Source organism: Oncorhynchus kisutch, linkage group LG26 (assembly GCF_002021735.2).
Source record: "Oncorhynchus kisutch isolate 150728-3 linkage group LG26, Okis_V2, whole genome shotgun sequence".
Taxonomy (NCBI): Eukaryota; Metazoa; Chordata; class Actinopteri; order Salmoniformes; family Salmonidae; genus Oncorhynchus; species Oncorhynchus kisutch.
In genome coordinates this window covers 25,829,781-25,851,695 of record NC_034199.2, presented here as the reverse complement: position 1 = coordinate 25,851,695, position 21,915 = coordinate 25,829,781, and the positions used below count along the sequence as shown (strand labels likewise).

General features: G+C 40.8%; 1 protein-coding gene across 1 annotated transcript in view; it reads left to right on the top strand.

Moving 5' to 3' along the window:
• Window positions 1-994: 994 nt before the first annotated feature.
• Window positions 995-21,915, top strand: part of anos1 (anosmin 1) — a 52,594-nt gene continuing 31,673 nt past the window's right edge. Inside the window, exons 1-2 of the mRNA XM_020462073.2 lie at window positions 995-1,281; window positions 7,650-7,697. Coding sequence (XP_020317662.1) covers window positions 1,087-1,281; window positions 7,650-7,697 — 243 coding nt within the window. The 5' untranslated portion in view covers window positions 995-1,086. The remainder of the gene's footprint in view (window positions 1,282-7,649; window positions 7,698-21,915) is intronic.

Here is a 21,915-nt window from a genome sequence, read left to right as displayed (position 1 = left end):
TTTGCTCCATTCCCTGGGCTATGAAACAATGCCAAATTTTGGGAGACCATGTTGAGGAATTTGTTTTAGGGCGGTTTACATTTTTTCCAGGTAGAATTGTTTTTCCAAGCTACTGTTTAACGGTGAGGCACAGACTGGTGGAAAGGGATTCCCTGATATGTTGGCAGGCTTTCCAGGGGCCATATGTGGGGGGCTTGGTTTAGACGACCTGTCTATTCTGCATTTCTGATGTATTGTGTCATCAGTAGGTGGCAGTAGGTCGAATACTTCCTGCAATCCGCTGCACACATGAAATGTGGAGCTTCCTGTAAATGGTGTTGCTTATGTATGAGCCATTTATGTTTCGGAGAGATTGTCTATAATTAAGATCTGTTGAACGTCTCATTGCACACACTAGGATAGAGGTTTTCCAAGTGGACCTGATAAACTAGGCTACCCTGTTTATCATGCAGTATTACAATGTCATGAGGTGGTAGGTGGTTGCCTAGTGGTTAGAGTGTTGGGCCAGTCACCAAAAGGTTGCTAGCTTGAATCCCTGAGCTGACAAGATGAAAAATCTGTTGATCTGCCCTTGAACAAGGCACTTAACCCTAATTGCTCCAGGTCACTGTCAATCACTCTTATAGAGTACCTGACTGTGAGGCCACTCTCTGAGAGTGTTTCAGGGGGAGTTGGGATACGCAAAAAAAACACATTTCCCATTTCACACCTGACAGGTTACCCACTGGTACATGCAGGTAGAGACAGTTCAAAGAATCAATATATTTCCAATACATTTGAGGTGACATTGAATATAAATGTTATTCATAACAATTGTCCTAATTTATTTTCAGCACAAAATCATTCAACCCATCTACTCAAATAGAATTCATATTTGAAAATGCTTGATAGTGAGTCCATAACCTCTACCTGCTGCAAGGCACTCGCAGTATTTGCCAATCACCACGGTATCCGCCAATCACAAAGCGCACGCGGTTCTGACTCCTCCCAGTGTATAATTGAAGTTTCTTTAGTTTCTACAGCGGAGTCAACACGCAGTGTAGCCCGATCAGTGAACGGATAAAAAGCAGCACCCGTCGTCGGACAATGTTGCCCAGGAGCTTAACTGTATGTGTGACCCTGTGTCTATGGATTACAGTGTTGTCGACCCATGGAACCTTCGCTGCGAGGACCAGGCAGGATGACTCGTTCTTCACTGCTAGCATTTACCGAGCAAGATGCGCCTCGAGATGTCTCAGCCTGCATATCACTCGCATCTCTGCTTTTTTCAAGCACTCCCAGGTAGGAGCGTGTTGCTCACAGTCTGTCCAACTTTTACGCTTCATGTGTCCCCCTCAAAATAAAAGTGTGTGTGTGTGTGTGTGTGTGTGTGTGTGTGTGTGTGTGTGTGTGTGTGTGTGTGTGTGTGTGTGTGTGTGTGTGTGTGTGTCACCCCATATGGATGAGTTGATGAATAGGCTGTCTGTCACATTACAAATGAAACAAGGCATATATTAAGTGGTTCTGACAGAATAGCCTACTGATAGTTTTGTTGGATTTCACTTGTCACACAGTGACTAAAACAGTGGCAGCTGATGACCCTATAGGACTTGGAGTCTATTGGTTTTGCTTTCCACAGCTGCAAAGTTGATGCATATTGTGTACATACTCTATTGTGGGCACTATTATTATTATAGTGGAAGGACATTATAGCCTTGCTGTTTTGTGCATGTGAAAACGTTTTTTGTCAAACTGGTTCATTAATTCTCCATAGTAAGACATATGAGGGCTGCTTTTGATTTTGAGTCTTAAGAATGTTGTGGTTAGATGTTTGATTTGTTTATAGCCCTCTACCAAAATGGGCCAGTTTTTTTTTTTTTTTCACTCCATATATTCAATTACCTCACAATTAGCACCCACAATAACCCAGAAAATAGGTCACAATATGATTATGCATACCGAAGATGACCACCAAGCATGTTTCGATGCTCTTCTAGAATTTGAGTTGGAAGAAGTGATTTGCTGTGGAATTAACCTTTTTTAATTGGGTGATTTGGTATGTGGTGTCAGAATTAGTTTTTCACCCTCCACTAGACACATTGTTCTCTCCAAGGACACAGTAAAAAGATCCCTTTCTTCCCCCAACTGTCTTTCACCTCCTATCTGCAGTCAGTTTTTAGTTTTTACTTAAGAACATTTGCAGGATGAAGTCTGGGCTTATACTCTCTATTCTATTTAATTACTGATTGCTGTGTGTTTTGGAATCAATGTTGGGAGAGCTCGTCAACTGTTATTAACTATCATTGTGTGCTTTGTCTCCCTCTCCTGTCTTCTCTCTTCATATTAGTTGGTTTTATGTTAGGAAGCATTGATATATTTTATTTCAGATTCTTTATTAGACCATTTAGTCTAGTGAAGAAAGATAATTTCAACAACTTCTCGGCACTGCCCATGTTCTTAATATGGAGGCCTATAATCAATCACTATTTGACTGAAAAGTATTAGAGATTGAGATGAAATGTATTAACTCCCCTGCAATTATAATGGGTTAATTGTCTGATAATTGACTGCTGAGCCCCAGAAGTTGTATTCAACCTCTGTTGTGTTCAGAGGGCAGGAAATTAGGAGGATGTGTTTATAAAAGAGAGGTGCATTTTTGCACCGTGATAAGGGACTGGTTGAGTATGCTTGAGCTCCAAGAATAGAAGCCAATTGTTGTTGATACACTGAGTACTGTTAAATTCATTGTGTTCTCAGCAGGCTCTTTCATGTGGAAATGGGAGGTCTGGTCAGCTGGAAAAACATGCCTCCCCCTGCTTTAGCCCATGGCCCTAACCCTTGCCACCAAATGCCAGCATCACACCTCATAGCGGGGACACTGGCCCACTGATGCTATCCCCAGTGAGGTCACCTTCCTGCTAAATGCAGAGGCCCACTTTGGCTAAATGTGATAAGCTCTAATGTACTGTTGCCATAACACTGGAGCCTGCCCAGTCAGCGCTCAGCGTGCTGCGACCTACAGGTGGATCTGCTTCCTCTGACAGATCTCATTACAGAGCAGGCCCAGCTAGGCGGGGGCTTGCCTCCAACCTCTAACATGCTTGAGACTGCAGACCTCTTAATTCAACTCAGAAAGCATTCATGCTTAGGATTCATTTAATACTTTATAAGGACTCCAAGACACACAACGTTTCCAGTTTCATGGAAATAGACCCTTTCAGCAATACGCCTATAGAAACGTAAAAAAAAAAAAAAAAGTTTTTGGGAAAATGTTACAAATTAAGAAACACCTCCCCTGAAATATCATAATTGGATAAGTCTCCACCCCCCTCCACCCCCCTGAGTTAATACTTGGTGCACCAAAGCACCTTTGGTAGCCATTACAGCTGTGAATAATTTTTATAAATATTTTACCAACTTTGCACAACTCTTAGGACATCATATATCCATCGTTTTTGTCAAAATTGCACAGACGCAGTGTGTTTGATTCTTTTATTTTTTCTTAAAAAAAAACAGATTTAAGTCTGACTGAGACTTGATCAGTCAGGAACATTCAACACCTCTTTGAAAGCAACTCTGGTGTATTTTGCATAAAAATGTGTTTAATCCTCCCCCAGAAAAAACAAAACCCTATCTCAGAATTAGGTTATGTAGATCTGTATGAAAAAATCTAATTGAATCCCTTATTAGAAAAAAAGAAGAAAAAAAAAAAAAGTTTAAGGGGGTGTACGTTTTTTATATTGTCCTTTTGTAGAAGTTATACATACATTCTTTGCATATTGAAATAAAAGATTTTAGCAGTTGAAGCTGTAAACTCCCACACAAGTCCTCCTTTGAACTTGGCCGAATCAGGATCCAAGGATAATTGTCAGTGATGAGTTACTGAGCTCAGCAGGAACAGATACAGTGTTGGAAAAAGGCATGACCTTTTGGGCTTTGGATTTATGGCAATTTAGGATTTATAAATGTAGAAGTACTTCCAAAATACAGATGTATTTATTGAAAATTTCCTTCATATATGGGGGACTTGTCACCCTGGTACAATAGACAGAGAGAGGGGAACACCCAGTTATAAATATGGTCACTGGACATTTAAAATATTAGGAGTGAACTGGGACCTCTGTTCACTAATGCATTCTGAAAGCATCAGTCTTGTAGTGGATTATTTATGACTACCCATGAAACCAAAAAACAAGGTGTGTCCATGTGGTCTTGTTATTACATTTTAAGTCATAAAAATATAACATTTTAAATTTGGTCGTTCATACCCAGTGAGCGGGGGTGCTGAAAGTTAAAGTATTGCACTTGTGAGACCTGTGTTCATAGCGAAGGAAAGAAAAACATGGGAAAGTAGTTTTTCCGTATCCCCTTGTTTTTGTCTTTTGATATTAAATAAGTTGGGATGGAATCAAACCACAGCCACTGCTCGTCTCATGTGTGGACTTTTTCATTAGTGAAGACAGGGGATGAATAGGGCTCTGTGTAGCTTGGCCTCACCTCTCTGTAAAAGCTTTTAAACCACGACCGTCATGTCTGTAAATCTCAGCTCCCAGTGAGTTCTACTGCCTGCTACACCCTCTAGTGCCTCCTCAGACAAACATTCCACATTCCTAACGGGATACAGGCTCAATGTCTTCACCATTTCAATTTGATACAACATTCACTTTCATATTAACCTTGATGCTGAAGAATATGACTGAGGAACCTCACTGTCACAATCCATGCATGTCAATTCCCTGATTTATTTGCTTAGAGCCCACAGCTATTTGAACAGTCAACAGGGGAACCTGAAGGGTTGCTTAGTTATTTTGGTCCGGAGAGGCTTCTGGGTTGTTGATAGACATATAGAGAGGTTGCCAGCTCTTTGAACTGTCTCTACCTGGGGTTCCAATTGCCTATGAAATCAGACACTTTGCATGGGGTGCTTGGACATTAAAAAAAAATCCATCATATAAAAAAAGATGGTCTGCACATCCCTTATGTGCTACACATATTTGATTGGTTTTACAATGTTTTGATCCAAACAGATTTTTGTCAGGGCTTTTACCAATGTCAGTGATGTATAAGTGACTTATTGTAATTTCTGTGCAGAAGTGCTGAACTTAAAAAAGCAGGACATTCATCGCTCATCAGCACTGCGTGATGTAATGTAGGCCTACAGCGACACGATAGTCGATAAAGGATCAAATGGATTCAGAAAGTGAACACTGAACAGAGATGGCACCACAAATCAGAGATGGATGGGAAACAAAATGTATAGCTGTTTTCAAAAGAAGGAATGCTGTACTCAAAAGCAGAGCAGGCTTTTTGTCTATGTTCCTCAGATGTCTAGAATACAACATGGCCCTGGTCACCTGCTCTGCCTTCTCAGCTGGCACAAGCCAGAATACATCTCTGGGGTGAATCTGTGTTTACATGACTTTACCAGTGACACAGAGAAAGCTGTGAGTTCACCTCTGCGTTCAGACACACAGAGCAACTATTTGGCTCTCCAAGTCGTTTTAGTGACTATCCGGATGTGGAAAGCATTCATCGACCGGAGTCTTAAACAGTTCCTCGGCAGCACTGCATCATATTGAAACTGCTGAGGAATGCCACTGAGTCGTTGGGATGAAGTCCTGACCTATAATTATTCCCCATTGGTCCATGACATGCTGAGGTCAGGCCTGGACAGCTGGGGCAACATCCCACAGAGCCCCGCCGGTGCTGCAGAGATGCTGTCACTGAGCAAAATTAGCCCCTCCACAGATCTCTTTCTGTTGCCACTGACGGATGGGCAAGAAAAGGTGTAAAAAAAAACAGTGCCTGTGATTTAGGAGCAGGCTGGAGTCATGCCAATGTGTATAAATGATCTTCAGTGATTGCCAGGGTTTTATTTACAGAGTCAGTGGCACTGATATATTATTTTGACATGATTGATCTTTTTGGGTATATTTAATGCCATTAGATTTGTATTACACATGTACATTCATCATGTTATAGAGCACAACATTTCAATCAAAATACAGTACATATAGTACTACAGAAGAACAAGGTTCATTTAATTTGGTCTTTGTTTAGTAGAATTATGAGATTTTTCACGCTTGCATCCTATTCATTAGTAACATGGATTTCTTTATGAAGTTATTACAATTAGCAGTAGGGCAGTTCCACAGTAGGGCAAATCTCCTTCAGTTTTACTTTGTTACCAAACTTTCTATCGGCATTGTTCTTCAAGTGAATGTATTTCTGTCAAATGGAAATCAGTGGAAATTGTTTTGCTTAACTTTGCAATCATTGTTTTTTATTTAACATATACATTTTAAAGTGAAAAATCAGCGTCTCACTGTCACTCTGTTACCGTGGAATTGCTGTTAAGCCTCTACTCTCGACTTCCCGATGCACCATGGATGCTTTTTAAACTGGCTGACCATTATCCTTGACACCTAACACACACTGGTACTGGATGGCAAATGAAAACCTTTAACGAGAAGTTCTTTCCCGAGGTCTCACTGGGAATTTCCACTGGATTACAGTGTTTGAGAATACTTTGAACTTGACATTGAACTTATGCAGACTTTCTGGTTCACAGACCCTTAAGGTTTGGCTAGTCAGTCATTCCTGGTGCAGTGTCTTATTGTAAGGAACAAAGCACGGATTCTTGTATAACGGTGACCTTTCATTTTTAACATATGTCTGGTAATGGAAATTTAGAGTCATCGCCTTTAATGAGAAGGTTTCCTTTCTCTACATTATTTATAATGGCTGACAAACTTCAATGGGGATTTGAGTGAATCAATGAAACACTTGCACCCAAGCCTTCATACCTAGAACCTTAGCAAAAATGTTAGTTCAGGGTATTTCCATGGTAACAGAATGATGCTGAGACTCAGATTTTTCACTTTAAAATGTATATCAAACAAAATCTTAACTTTTTTTAGCATACATTTTTTAAAGTGAAAAATCTGGGGATCGGCATCATTCTGTTACCATGGAATTACCCCCACCAGCGAATTAATCAACTGGTCAATTTGTCTGGGCGATCATTTATCTTACATTTTTAATGTCCAAGTGAAACCATAATTGAAGATAATAGCATTGTGGTTTCTTGGAGCTCAGGAAATGGACACTTGAGCCAGGCATTTAGCCCATTGGAACTTCTCAAGATGACAGGGAGACACTCTCTTTAGCCGGCACAATTAGGACCAAATGTTTGGCTTCATGGAACCCAGAAGGTGGCACTTCCACAGCAATTAGGGGGAATTGGAGGTGTCTGCAGTCTACACAAGAGTGCTGACATCAGTTCCTGTGTGAGTGACCTCTGGGATGTCTGTTGTGAGATCAAACGCAGGCTGATAAGAGTTGAGGTCACAGTGCTCTGCTGAACGACACTGAAACTGACCAGAGATATGCCCTCACCCCTCTCTGACCTTGTTTCCTTAGGTTACACATAGGGGTGTATTACTCCGTTCAAAGATTCAACAGAGTTTTGATACATTTCCCATGGCTTCTAAATAAAGAAATTAGAATGTTTTGTGGTGAAACTGATTCAGAGCATTCTTTGTTTTTTATGTTCTTATGAATTATTGTGTGAATAGCTACTGGACTGAATTATGATGTGTTTAGCATTTAATTGATCATTCTTGAATTGAAAATTGTAACTCATAATCTGCTCTCTATTTTCATTACAGAATAATGGATCCTTGGTTTGGTGTCAGAATCACAAACAGTGCTCAAAGGTATGTAACAAGTATTGACTGCATGTGCTTTAAATGAAATAACAAACGTATAAAGTAAGTTTGAGAAACCTGTCTATACCCAAACTTTATAGAAGTTTTAGGTGAACAATTTCAAACCATGATAGCCGTTACGTGAACACACTTCACCTTTTCATCAGTCAAGTCCTATAGGGTTATTGAGGTTCCACCACCCGTCTCTGACACCACTAAACCCCTGTTCATTAGAATTACAGTAGTCCATTTTATCCAGCGTTTCCTGAAGGTCTTGTTTGGTTTTCGTGCCCTGTCCCAAAGACAGTTGGTACAAAGATGGTGTTGACAGGTCCTCTGAAAGGATGGTGCTGACACGTCCTCTCAGCTTCTTTGGGAGCTGTTGACAAGCCCCTCACTGTGGTGCTGAGCCCACTGAGTAGACAGTATACTGAGGACAGGCTCAGCCCAGGACATTCTGGGAGGACAACCAGGAGGGAGGAATGATGATAACACAACAGTGGGGATCAAAGACATGGGGCAACTTTGAACCCTATTCACAAAATAGTGGACTACCTTTCAGCTTGTCCCTATGTGACTCTGGCCAAGATTAGGGTACTGCAAATAGGGTGCCATTTGGGACAGTAACTGATACCCTATCTCTGTCAAAGACTCTTCTGTTCATATCAACCAGGACAGCAGCAACCAGCCTACACGTTGGTCCTGATGATGTCATTGTCGGAGGACTAAATTCCACCCAGGATGTAAATAGAGTCTTGTCATTCACACACTACGGATGCTTACAGTTTTCTCTTTCGCGAGAGCGTGTCTCTGTTTTGTTTTTCATCTCTCCCGTGTTCCTTTGCATTTTATAAAAACGTTATCTTAATAGCTTATGGGAAGCGTGCTGTTGCGGAGGCGATGACAAATTGGATCTCATCCTTGTCTGTACTGACTGACTACTTACTCGTATGGCTTGTTCATGCAGCACACGGAGAGAAAACAATGACTCTCTTGAGTCATTGTTTGCGTTTCTTACACTATTTTATTATAAATCATATATTTGGAAATGTCCAAGGACACCCAGTTTATTTGTTAGAGCCTGTATACTGAACATTTGGGCCCAATCAGTGTTCAAGGATTTATTAATGATGATTTGTCTAGGGTTGGGCTATAGCAACTTTAGATTTAAAATAAATAAATAATAATAATATGGGTAGCCTAGGCCTGTCTGTGTGTGCCAAAGCGCAGAGTGAGTAACACACTGTCAATCATCATAGGGTGCAGAGCAAGCAATTCTGTTGTCTCCAGAACTGGATAATGATAATACCAGTTTCATATTCTATTAGGCCTAGGTACTATGTGTTGTAGGTAGCATATTGCTAGAATAATATGCCCATAGGCTACGTATCGTTTCTTTCAGAACTTAGGTCACAGCTCTTTTGACTTCTCATTCGATTTTTCCATCTTGACATTGTTTGCTCAATTTGACTTCTTGTGGCCTGAAATATGTCATTCAGAATAAAGCTGTGATTGAGAATAGCATAGACTCTGACTTTCATAATTGTTCCCATTTAAAAGCTGCAACTTTAGGACATTAAACACTTTATTGGAATGTTTGGGAAATACTCTTCATAATTGTAATTTGTCTTAATGCTTTTATGATATTTCCATTAGTAGGATAAGGCATTTGGCTGTTTGGTTTGCAACGGCAAGGAGGGATTTTGTCTGGCCTCGCATGCATTTCTGTCTTGTACTGTAAGGTTTGTTCAAATATATAAAAAATAATAAAATTATATCTTGCTCATTGCTATTGGTTGTTCCATCTCCCTCAATATTACCTTAGTTTAGGACTACCAATGGTTTTAAGCTATTAAACTTCCTTAAATAGCCTAGAACTCCATTAGATTCAATCACTTGATCATGAAATAGTGTGGCGGGGGAAATCCAGTATGCATTAAACTGAAAAAGTGTCTTAATAGTCATATTGATATCAAATTGAGAGAGAATAGAACATTGGGCTTCTATAACATTAAGACACCAGAGCGTCTGCTGTAAAAAGGAACTTCGGCTTTTGACCCAGATCATTCGAGGGGGAAAAAACAAAAACAAATTTTCTTACCGGACATTCTGTGCTGCTTTGGTAAAACTCTTAAGGTCTGTCTACATTGTTCTCTTGAATTCTGTAAATATAACACATTTATTGTAATAGTCTGTAGCAAATAGGAATATATGCAGTTTATTCAGATTGTCATCCGTGCAGTGCTGTGCTGTGCGCTTCTTGACTCGGCTCATTACTGTGCGCCAGCAGTCAAGTTGAAATAGGTTTAGGCATCGTCTGTCACATCACGACGTCATCGCCATCAACGATGGCTGTCAATCATCCTCGATAGACGATACTATGGTAATATTGCCCAACACTAATTTGGGCTCCCCTTTTTTTATATTAATGACTACATGGATAATATGAAACAGTGAAATGTGGAACTGCTGAACACTCTTTACTGACTTCACAGTATTGCATTTGTTATGAATATTCATTACAATCAACGTCTTGTATTCACACCCACATGCAAACCATCCCCTTTTATTTGTTATGAATATTCATTACAATCAACGTCTTGTATTCACGCCCACATGCAAACCATCCCCTTTTATTTGAGATCTAAATATTTCTATATTCCTTTGATATTTAAATCAAATCCATGCGGATTGTGATTAATTGAAAAAGGTTTGGGGAACGTCAGTTTTTCAGGTCCTCATAAAGGCTGGTGTGTGTGTGTGTGTTTGTTACATACATATGTGTGTGTGTGTGTGTGTGTGTGTGTGCAGTACCAGTCAAAAGTTTGGACACCTACTCATTCCAGGGTTTTTATTTTTTACTATTTTCTACATTGTAGAATAATAGTAAAGACATCAACTATGGAATCATGTAGTAACCAAAAAAGTGTTAAACAAATCCAAATATATTTGAAGTAGCCACCCTTTGACTTGATGACAGCTTTGCACACTCTTGTTCTCTCAACCAGCTTCATGAGAAATACTTTTCCAACAGTCTTGAAGGAGTTCCCATATGCTGAGCACTTGTTGGAAGCTTTTCCTTCACTCCGCGGTCCAACTCATCCATAACCATCTCAACTGCGTTGAGGTCGGGTAATTGTGGAGGTCAGGTCATCTGATGCAGCACTCCATCACTCTCCTTGGTCAAATAGCCCTTACACATCCTGGAGGTGTGTTGGGTCAAAACAAATGATAGTCCCACTAAGCATAAACCAGATGGGAATGGTGTATCGCTGCTGAACGCTGTGGTAGCCATGCTGGTTAAGTGTGCCTTGAATTCTAAATAAATCACTGAGTCACCAGCAAAGCACCACCACACCACCACCTCCATGCTTCACAGTGGGAACCACACATGCAGAGATCATCCATTCACCTACTCTGTGTCTCGCAAAGACATGGCGGTTGGAACCAAAAATCACAAATTTGGACTCCGACCAAAGGACAGATTTCCACCGGTCTAATGTCCATTGCTCGTGTTTCTTGGCCCAAGCAAATTTCTTATTATTGGTGTCCTTTAGTAGAGGTTTCTTTGCAGCAATTCGACCATGAAGGCCTGATTCACGCGGTCTCCTCTGAACAGTTGATGATGAGATATGTCTGTTACTGGAACTCTGTGAATCATTTATTTGGGCTGCAATCTGAGGTGCAGTTAACTCTAATGAATTTATCCTCTGCAGCAGAGGTAAATCTGGGTCTTCCTTTCCTGTGGCGGTCCTCATGAGAGCCAGTTTCATCATAGTGCTTGATGGTTTTTGCGACTGCACTTGTCAAGAACTTTGAAAGTTTCTTCATTTTCCTTATTGCCTGACCTTCATGTCTTAAAGTAATGATGGACTGTCATTTCTCTTTGCTTATTTGAGCTGTTCTTGCCAAAATATGAACTTGGTCTTTTACCAAATATGGCTATTTTCTGTATACCACCCCTACCTTGTCACAACGCAACTGATTGGCTCAGACACATTAAGAAGGAAAGAAATTCCACAAATTAACTTTTACAAGGCACACATTGAAATGCATTCCAGGTGACTACCTCATGAGAGAATACCAAGAGCATGCGAAGCTGTCAAGGCAAAGGATGACTACATGGAAAAATGTCAAATATACCATATATTTTAGCTTTTTTGTGGTTACAACATAATTCCATGTGTTATTTCATAGTTTTGATGTCTTAACTATTATTTACTATTAATGCAGAAAATAGTACAAATAAAGAAAAACCCTTGAATGAGTAGGTGTGTCCAAACTTTTGACTGGTACAGTATGTGTGTGTGTGTGTGGATACCTACATATGTGATCATATGCATAGTATCAGTACATTATACTGTACAGTATGACATTTACACATGCTTATAAGTAGGAGCTGCTAAATGACTAAAGTATATTCAAAGTGAATATTTCTGTGCTCCAGAAGATTACATTTTGAGGTAATTTGTAATGACCTTGTCGGGGTGTTTTAAATGATGTGTGTTTTTTAAAGTAGAGCCTCCATTGTTTTCACTATAATGCAGCTCAACTTGTTTCTTTCCTTTCCATAGTGATGGCCAACATCGGTTCTTGGCACCAGCCATTCCCTTGTCATTCATCATGAGTTTTATGTTTGAAAAGGCTTTTGCTGGCTGCAAGTCAATGCACAGCATACTGTTTTCATAATCAACCGGCTACATGGCTGAATCTCTGAAAATGCCAGAGATTCTTTAATGGACGTCTTGTTCTCTTGACAAGCATGTGACTTTGCACTCATTTACCCTCTGTCTGTGTGTGTGTGCGCGTGGTGTTACAAATCAGTTTGCACTTGTTTAGCCTGTACTTTCAGACATGATTTATTGGAGTGTGAACATGATGTAGCATCTTACAAAGTAATATTCAAAGTTCACCATCATAATACTGAACTCCAATTTGTTGATGAGACCTGTATCCCTCTGGTATATTTTAGAACTGAGCAAATAAGAGTTTGGTTATTCAAACAAGGACTAGAACCCTAAAGTTCTGTCTTGTTTGATGAGCATACATGCGCACACACACACACTTCATATCGACATAATTGAGTGGAGTGTTTACAGAGTCTCTCTCTGAGCCTCTCAAAGCACAGGGGCCATTGTGTCAGCTCAAACAATCACTACAAATGGCCCATGTCGTACAGTGCCTCTGTTTAGATGGCTCTACGGATTCTGATTAGCTTCTCCTCACTTCATGAACAGCTCACAGTCAAACAGACGGACAAAAGCAGTGGCTAAAAAGTCCTCCCCCTCCCTGGACCGGTGTTCTTTCCATCCAAGTCCATAGTGGGGGTCCCTTTGTGGACAATGTGTGGTAAAGACTGGTTAATTATTTAGACAAAGATGCTATGACTCTCCGTCTGTCAGCGGTTTAGGAAATCAAAGCCTCCCAGTTTACATCTTAGACGGGGGAACGGCCGGAGTCACTCCCATTGCCTCCTAACTCCCAGCAGCCCCCTTTGTCATGGTGATTAACCCGTCTTCCCGCTTGCCGGGGCAGGGAGAGGTGGCGGGCAGTCATTAGCATGCCGTAACACCAGGCCAGCCCCTATTCAGCTAGGGGACACCAGGAGGATAGAGCGGAGTGCAGGCAGCATTTGTATGAGCTATTGTCATTTAGTTTACTCTGCTTTGATAGCTTCCCACTTGAGAGATTTGGATAAGGTACTCATCGAAAGTTTTCAAACTACAGGGCGTTCTCTCTTTTCCTGCTCCTTGTGCTAAGAATGTGTGTGTCAGCCAAAACGCTTTCCACATGCAGAGTATGACTGACATTTAACAGGGCTGATTTCCCAAAGGGTGTGATCCATGCTCCAAATCAAATGCTAGGATTGACTTGAGACTGTTAAATGCCAGTTTGCAAATAAGCAATGTACTTCATTACCCACACGTGTGCTACGCTCGGTTACACTTGTCTGGAGAGATGTTGGAATATAACCAGTTTTCAACCCGTTTCTCCAATATCCAGTTTGTCAAATTTGGTGTATGACCAAAGTGTATTTAGGATTTAAGAAGAAAATCCTGCTTTGAAATGAAGATATAATGCCATGTACACTTGTTGACCAGGGAGATGGATTTCTCTGTGAACTAGAATGCTCAGCCCATCACTAGGATGAACAAAAGTAATCCATTAATCTTTAGTCTAACATCCCTTAGCAGTGAACTGACGACTTCTCCTCTCTGTTTTCCCGGCCCGCCACATCACCAACCCACCAAGGTTTTCAGAGCTTGCCAAGAGAAGCTTTGTAAAGCAACATTGTATGGACAGCTTTTTAATGTCAATGCATGTCCTTCATGGAACTGTAATGTTCCAGGTGTCTCTTTTGACTCTGCTTACCCATCATACCCAATGAGCTAGACATCCCTGCATTAAGAACAAACAACATCTGTTTATTCTATTGGTTAACACATGTCTCAACTGAACCTTTACATTTTGTGAAGAATGCTTCAGTGCAGTTTGCCTGAATAGCAAGAACTAGAGAGCTATGTACGTCTCTCATTCAAAAGTGTCTTTCAAAGCCTGTCACCCCCCCCCCCCTTTCTTACCCATTAGTTTTCTCACGCCAATTTTTTTTTTATCCGACTTTCCCAACAGTAGTGTTTTTTTCTAGGTCAATCAGTCTATTGGTAGTGTTGGCTCGGTCCTCAATCTGCATTAATCGTCATTAAAAAAGAAAATAATGGCATGCGTTCTGGGAAAATATAGCATTCCTCATTGGCTACAAACTTGAAGTGTGTCATGGCAATTTACTAAGGTCATTTGGAGGAAGGCAGTATATTTTGGAGGCGCAGTGAAAATATCTGATTTAAGTAGATGCTGTGTGGATGGTTTATGGTCGTGGCATGGCTGGGTCTTTGTCTGCTTGGACGCACTTCAAAGCACCTTTTGGTGACAATTACTGTCAAGTGTGTGGCGGTCGGTGTCGTTTTAAGATGAGGGAGGACAATTATTTTTTTATGAGCATGGCCATATTTCTATTACAGCATATTGTCATTCCTATTCCATTCACACAGTTCAATTTAACATCAAAAGGTTTAGGCTACTACATGATACTAAAATGTTCCCTATAGCTATCATGAGGTTGCTACAACCTAGCCTATGAAAAGTTTACAACGAAGGTGCACAGGTCGAGAGAAAAATGTGAGTAATCAAGGTGACAGACAGTGACACACTCTTACCTGCATCTAGGATGTCATCATTCATCCAAAACGAGAGTTTCTATTGGACAAATGTGGGTATTTTTATCCCCATTTTCATTCCGTTTGCTTCTGTTTAAGTAATGTTTTTTTCAACAGAATTGGTGGATTGAATACACCCCTGATCACACGCGAACACAGTTCACGTTCATAGCAACCACATACAAACAGCATGATCTGCTCATTGTATAATTCTTTCTCGGATCGATGCGCTCCCCTCCTTTCACCATTTCCCTTCACTTGTGGACTTCAGTGCACAACACATCAGCTGTCTGACCAGTTGGAGAAAAAAAAATCCAAGCCAAACCTTCATATCATGACTGCTACACACAGCCTACATCGTTGTCACCATATTAGCTAACGTCGTAGTTAACATAGCTACTAGAACTAACAAGTTTGTAAACCTGCTACAATCATGCAGTACAGTCAGCAAGCAGTTTAGTAGTTACACAGGCGGGCCCCGGTGGAAATCAATCAATAAAACCACAAGCTTACCTTGACTTGGACGAGTTCCAGTGTTGGATAGCCATAGCAGGGCTAGCTAACATAGCATCCCTCTCTGTTTGAGCTGGGTGTTTGAGTAGGCTAAACTGGCTAGCTGAATTCACTAACTAAGTGAAAGTTAGAGTGAAAATGCAACAAAATATAACTAGGTCGCTCTTGCTTCTCCATTTAAAAAAATAAATAATTTTTTTTATCAACTGTTCAACTATTCTGTCTTTGAATCAACTACTCACCACATTTTATGCACTACTCTGCTAGCTCGCTATAGCTTATGCTTTCAGTACTTGATTCATTCTCTGATCCTTTCAGTTGAGTTGATAAACTGTTAGTTCATGCTGTAAAAGCTCAGATAGGTTGGAGGATGTCCTCCGGAAGTTGACATAATTATTGTATAAGTCTATGGAAGGGGGTGAGAACCATGAGCCTCCTAGGTTTTGTACTGAAGTCAAAGTACCCCAAAGAGGATGAAAACGATCTGTCCTCCGGCTACACCATTATGCTACCCTATAGTGCTGTTGAGGCTATTGTAGACCTTCATTAAAAAAAACTATGTGTTTTAATCAATTACCAGTGACATGTATGTATGTATCTATGTAGTTTTGTCTTTGTTTCACTATTACATTTTTTCTGAAATTCAATAAGGAGGATTGTTCTCCCCTTCCTCCTCTGAGGAGCCTCCAGGTGTGCTGCTAGAGTCTGACTGAAGATTAAAGCAGACCAAATATTGAGATGAACAGTGCATTTGGAAAGTATTCAGACCCCCTGACTTTTTCCAGATTTTGTTATGTTTTAGCCTTATTATAAAATTGATTAAATATTTATTTTCCTCATCAATCTACACACACTACTCCAAAATGACACAGCCAATTTTTTAAATTTAAAAAACAACATTTTTAGCAAATTTATTACAAATGAACAGATACCTTATTTACATAAGTATTCAGACCCTTTGCTATGAGACTTGAAAGTGAGTTATGTTGCATCCTGTTTCCATTGATCATCTTTGAGATGTTTCTACAACTTGATTGGAGTTCACCTGTGGTAAATTCAATTGAATGGACATGATTTGGAAAAGTGCATACCCCTGTCTATATAAGATCCCTCAGTTGACAGTGCATGTCAGAGCAAAAATCAAGCCATGAGACCGAAGGAATTGTCCGTAGAGTTCCGAGACATGATTTTGTCAGGGCACAGATCTTGGAAAGGGTACCAAAACATTTCTGCAGCCTTCAAGGTCCCCAAGAAAACAGTGGCCTCCATCATTCTTAAATGGAAGGACTTTAGTACCACCAAGACTCACCCTAGAACTGACTGCCCCGCCAAACTCCGCAATCGGGGAAGAAGGGCCTTGGTCAGGGAGATGACCAAGAACCCGATGGTCACTCAGAGAGTTCCAGAGTTCCTCTGTGCAGATAGGAAAACCTACGAGATGGACAACCATTACTGCAGCACTCCGCGAATCAGGACTTCATGGTAAAGTGGCCAGATGGAAGCCACTCCTCAGTAGAAGGCCCATACCAGCCCGCTTGGACTTTGCTAAAAGGCACCTAAAGGACTCTGACCATGAGAGACAAGATTCTCTGGTCTGATGAAACCAAGATTGAACTCTTTGGCCTGAATGCCAAGCTTCACGTCCGGAGAGAAACTGGAACCATCCCTACGGTGACGCTTGCTTGTGGCAGCATCATGTTGTGCGGATGTTTTTCAGCGGCAGAGACAGGGAGACTAATCAGGATCAAGGGGAAATGAACGCAAAGTACAAAGAGATCCTTGGTGACAACCTGCCCCAGAGTGCTCAGGACCTCGGACTGGGGCGAAGGTTCACCTTCTAACAGGACAACAACCCTAAGCACACAACCTTGGGACAAGTCTCTGAATGTCCTTGAGTGGCCCAGCTAGAGCCCGGACTTGAACCTGATCTAACATCTCTGGACAGACCTAAAAATAGCTGTGCAGTGACGCTCCCCATCCAACCTGACAGAGCTTGAGAGGATCTGGAGAGAAGAATGAAACTCCCCAAATACAGGTGTGCCAAGTTTGTAGCGTCATACCCAAGAAGACTCGAGGCTGTAATCTCTGCCAAAGGTGCTTCAACAAAGTAAAGGGTCTGAATAATTATGTAAATGTGATTCCACTTTTTATATTTTTATAAATGTGTAAAAATGACGACCTGTTTTTTCTTTGTCGTTATGGGGTATTGTGTGATATTTTAGAATAAGGCTGTAACAAAATGTGGAAAAAGTCTAGGTGTCTGAGTACTTTCCGAATGCACAATTATTATCTGGTATTCCTTCACACCACTTATTTGTCTCATTGGACAGTGGTGGTAGTTGTTTGAGAACACTTGTTATTTAGGTTCATTTCTGTGTGCACATCTCTTACTGTTTTTATTCATTCCACACTCCGCCCTGCACTTTTATACTTGAATGGTGTTTGAGTCTGAGGCCTGTGTGTGTGGCGGAGGAGGAGTGTGAAGCAAGGCTGGTCAGTCCTAGCAGGAAGGATCTGGACATGGCTGTTAAGTTTCATTGACTGAGGGGGGTTGCTCCATTGCCTGCTATCTGTGGAGCTCATTATACACAATGTGGGTGGCAGGGAGAGAACCCCCCCCCCTGAGGTTACAGCCCCTAGACTTTCTCTAGTGGTGATGGTTCCCTTCCGGAACATTCCAATGATTCTGAGGTGAGGACTCAATGGTGAGTAGCTGAAGGAAAAAGTTGCATTACCATGGGTGTCTCCTCTATGGCATCGCTTGGAAATGTGAGTCACTAATATAAACAGGTATTTGTTTGTCATTTCAAGGAGCTATTTTGATCACTTCCTGTTCAACCATGCATCAATGTATGTTTTTAACATGCAGAAAGCATCTTCAAATGCCCCAAATAGACTGTTAAACAGAAATAAGCTTATACAGCTACAACGACACATCTCCTTGTCAAATGTCGGGCTTTTTTTTTCTTCGTGTTCTTTCTTTTCTAGAAGGATCATTGTAATCACAACTGCTTGTCAAATCCTTTTCAAGCAATAATGACCTGTCAAGCCGAGACAATCTGCTCTAATCCATGTTGTTTATTCCCATTCTGCGGACGAGGAGCTCTGTGCTGTTTTCTATTGGCCGCGTGGCTTATCACCCACAAGCTCAGCCCATAGCTTAGTACTCTCCTCTCCTGATGTTGCCATCTCTAATTTGAGAGCTCTTAGATTATAATGATATCTGAAGGAAAGGTTGGATTGTTAGTTTGTTACACAATCAACAGGAGGGTGTTTTTGACTATGGATATTTTTTTATTGAATCAATCACGTCATGTTCGAAATGGCCAAATCCTGAAATGAAACTGCACAGATCTTGTGTGACATTCATTTGGGCATCACTGGTATGATGAAGTCCATAGTAATACTCTGATAATGTGGGCGTTAGTGTGGTCAGTATGTCAGCAGAGGAGTAATTTACACAGCTAGGATTTCCAAAGGCTCCAAATGTCTCTCTAATCGAAATTGACCATTGACTATTCTGTCCTAAGCTCTCGCTTACACACAGCAGTGTAAATCCAGTGACCTTCGACCTGGCCCTATGCCCCTCTGGGTAGAGCCTTCCATGCTCTGAATATTGATATTCTGGCTGTTGTGTTCCTCAATATATTCTCATTGGTAGAGATGATACAGATCACATTTTGTTTTTGAGGAAGAGTACTACCGTTTGTGAAAGTTAGTGGGGGCTGGTTGAGTGGGATTAGTGGATTTGAAGTGTTTCTTTAACCTCAAATAACACAAGATGGCAGTGGAATGTTATCAGGTCAGTCTCACTCCCTCTGAAGACTTTTCATGTTGCAGATATTTCTGGCCTAGATAGGGAGAGTGGTCTGAAGTCTCCTGACTCCAAATCCTTCACATTTCATTTCTAATTCCTCGAGTCCCAGTCCAGACACAATTCCACCGCATAGTGTGTATCCCAGCATGAGCATGTTTTAACGAAGCCTAAATCCATTTAATCGCCCACTATCTCCCCAATTCACCACTGACTACACTGCCCATAACAGAAATGGTATTTTCTCTCACTTCTACTCTGTGGAAAATATGATCTGATAATCACAACTTGAAATCTTGCATTGCGAACAAAACCTAAACAAATGACTCAGTGATGCTGGGAAAGTGCATTAGCTCGTACTCCCATTCTACGCTACGCTTTCATCCGTCCATCATCGGGCAGGATGATGTGGTGGTTCCCATCATCACTGGTATGGGGGAGCTGCTAGAGTACAGTAAATCAGATGGGACGCTAAGCAGAGTGGCGTGGGACAGCCACAGAGTCAGAGGGCCCAGCTCTTTCCCAGGCCACCGCAGCACAGTAAAAGGACAACTAGACATGTTTTTAACCCATCTGACCCCATCTGATTGAGACATCCTGTTGAGTCTATTTGTCATGACGTGTCAACCTAGCCCTGAGAAAGGTGATAAGTGAGGCTCACGTTACCGGCCACTGTAATATCCATCTCTGGTCTGGCTGGTGGCGTAATGTAACAACCGTTGCAAAGGACCAGAACGTAATGAGTCACATCAGCTTCGTTGCCGCTTTGGTTGTTGTGTTGGTATGCATTTTCAGAAATATAGTAGTGAGTGGGATGTCAGTGGTTTGTTGAATGGCTGTTATGGGTGAAACTTCAGTCATGAAGTAATTAGTATGAACTGCTATTGCATTCCACAGCAGACAGACAAAGCCCCGATCCTAGCTGGGCTGGGTGTTTATTTTAGCTCATAAATAACGCAGGCAACTTCGATTGTGGGGTACATTTATAATGCATGAACTCCTCTTTTTTTTTCTCCCTTTCTGGCAACATATTCCTCCAAGGCTCTGTTCCCTTCAACTGCATTTCAATGAATAATTAAAGTGAAACTCAAAGAATGTCTGTGATACCACCTGCTAGGTTGCTCATCGTTTCCCGCTCTCTATTGAAGAACATAATAGCAGGTCTTCAACCATATAGATTTCAGCCTATTAGTGGCAGCACAGCGCTGTTTTTGTTGGTTTGAAAACATTGGATAAATAATGATATTCACAACGTTATAAACTACTCTTTCAAGGCTGTATGCTGTTTAGAGTTGACATGTAATGAATCGCTAATTGTGTCAAAGGACATTAAAGGTATGTTGACTTACTTGGCATCCATGCCTGCTGGTCTTCATTGTTAATACCCTGTTAATTGCAATTGGTGCATGAGCTATAAAGGTATTCCAGGTAATATTTAATTGCGTTATGCCTTGACAGCTTATGACTCCCAACAAATGGTAGATGAGTAAATCTATTTGAATTCAATCCCTTTTTGACAGCTCACCTTTTGATTTGACTGAAACCTTCCATACATATTTGCTTATTGTAGAAATGACCAGAAAGTGACTTTTTTAAACCTGAATGCCAAAACCTTCAAGAGATGCTCAAAGTTTATCCATGTTGCATACCCCACCATAGCATCAGACAAACATGTCTTCTTCACTGGAAAATATAAATGGTTGGGATTGATATCATTTAAAAGCTTACAGACAGGGTTATCAAACTATTTATCACTTCTGGTAGGAAAAATTATTTGACAATTTTTTTGTTGTTGACCTTTTTCCCCTATCTGACCTAGTTATTAACATATGTTGTAGCTTAAACCCTATTTTATATCATCTAAGGGTTTTGTGTTGTGTATGCTATGCTCTTGAATACAAGGTGGTTGTCATGTTTTGGCTGATAAATGTACAAAAATGTGAATACAATTTTTAAATGTCAACTTTCAAATTGTACAACAAAGATGGTTGGAAGTCCACACATCAGAGAATGTTTACTTGAATGGAAATATCTGTTACATTTTTGTGCTACTAACTAGAAGTTTAAATGTACATTTCAACGGTGTACCAGCTAAATTGCAGTGGTCTGAAGAGACAGGTCCATTCTATGAATTATATGATTGAAATGACCCCCCCTCCCCTACACAACCCAACACTCCTGTCTAAGTTTTTAAATGATATCAATCCCAACCATTTTGATATTTTCCAGTGAAGAAGACATGGCTTTCTCATGGTATGTTGGTATGCTAACTGGCTCAACTTTGAGCACCTTTATCTCCTGAATGTTTTGTCATTCAGGTCCAAAAAGGCACTTTCTGACCACTTCTTCCATGGGCAAACAATGTTTGGAAAGTTTTGTTAAAATAAAAAGGGATGCTGTCAAAAAGAGATTTGAATTCAAATGTAATTCGCCAGATAGCAAGTGATTGATAAATGACTTTTGGAAAAGATTTGAGATGAAGACCAAGGGCCTTATGAAAGGAGTTGACGATCTCCATAGGAAGAGAGAGATGGAAACCAGATGGTTTTTCCTCCCCTAGTCTGTTATATGACAGACATTGAGAAGAGGCATGTCTGTGTTATCCTTGCTCTGTGCTGTGAACTAATGAGAGGGCATATGGTGACATGAGTCATGTCATCCATGGTAAACATCATAACCAACACAA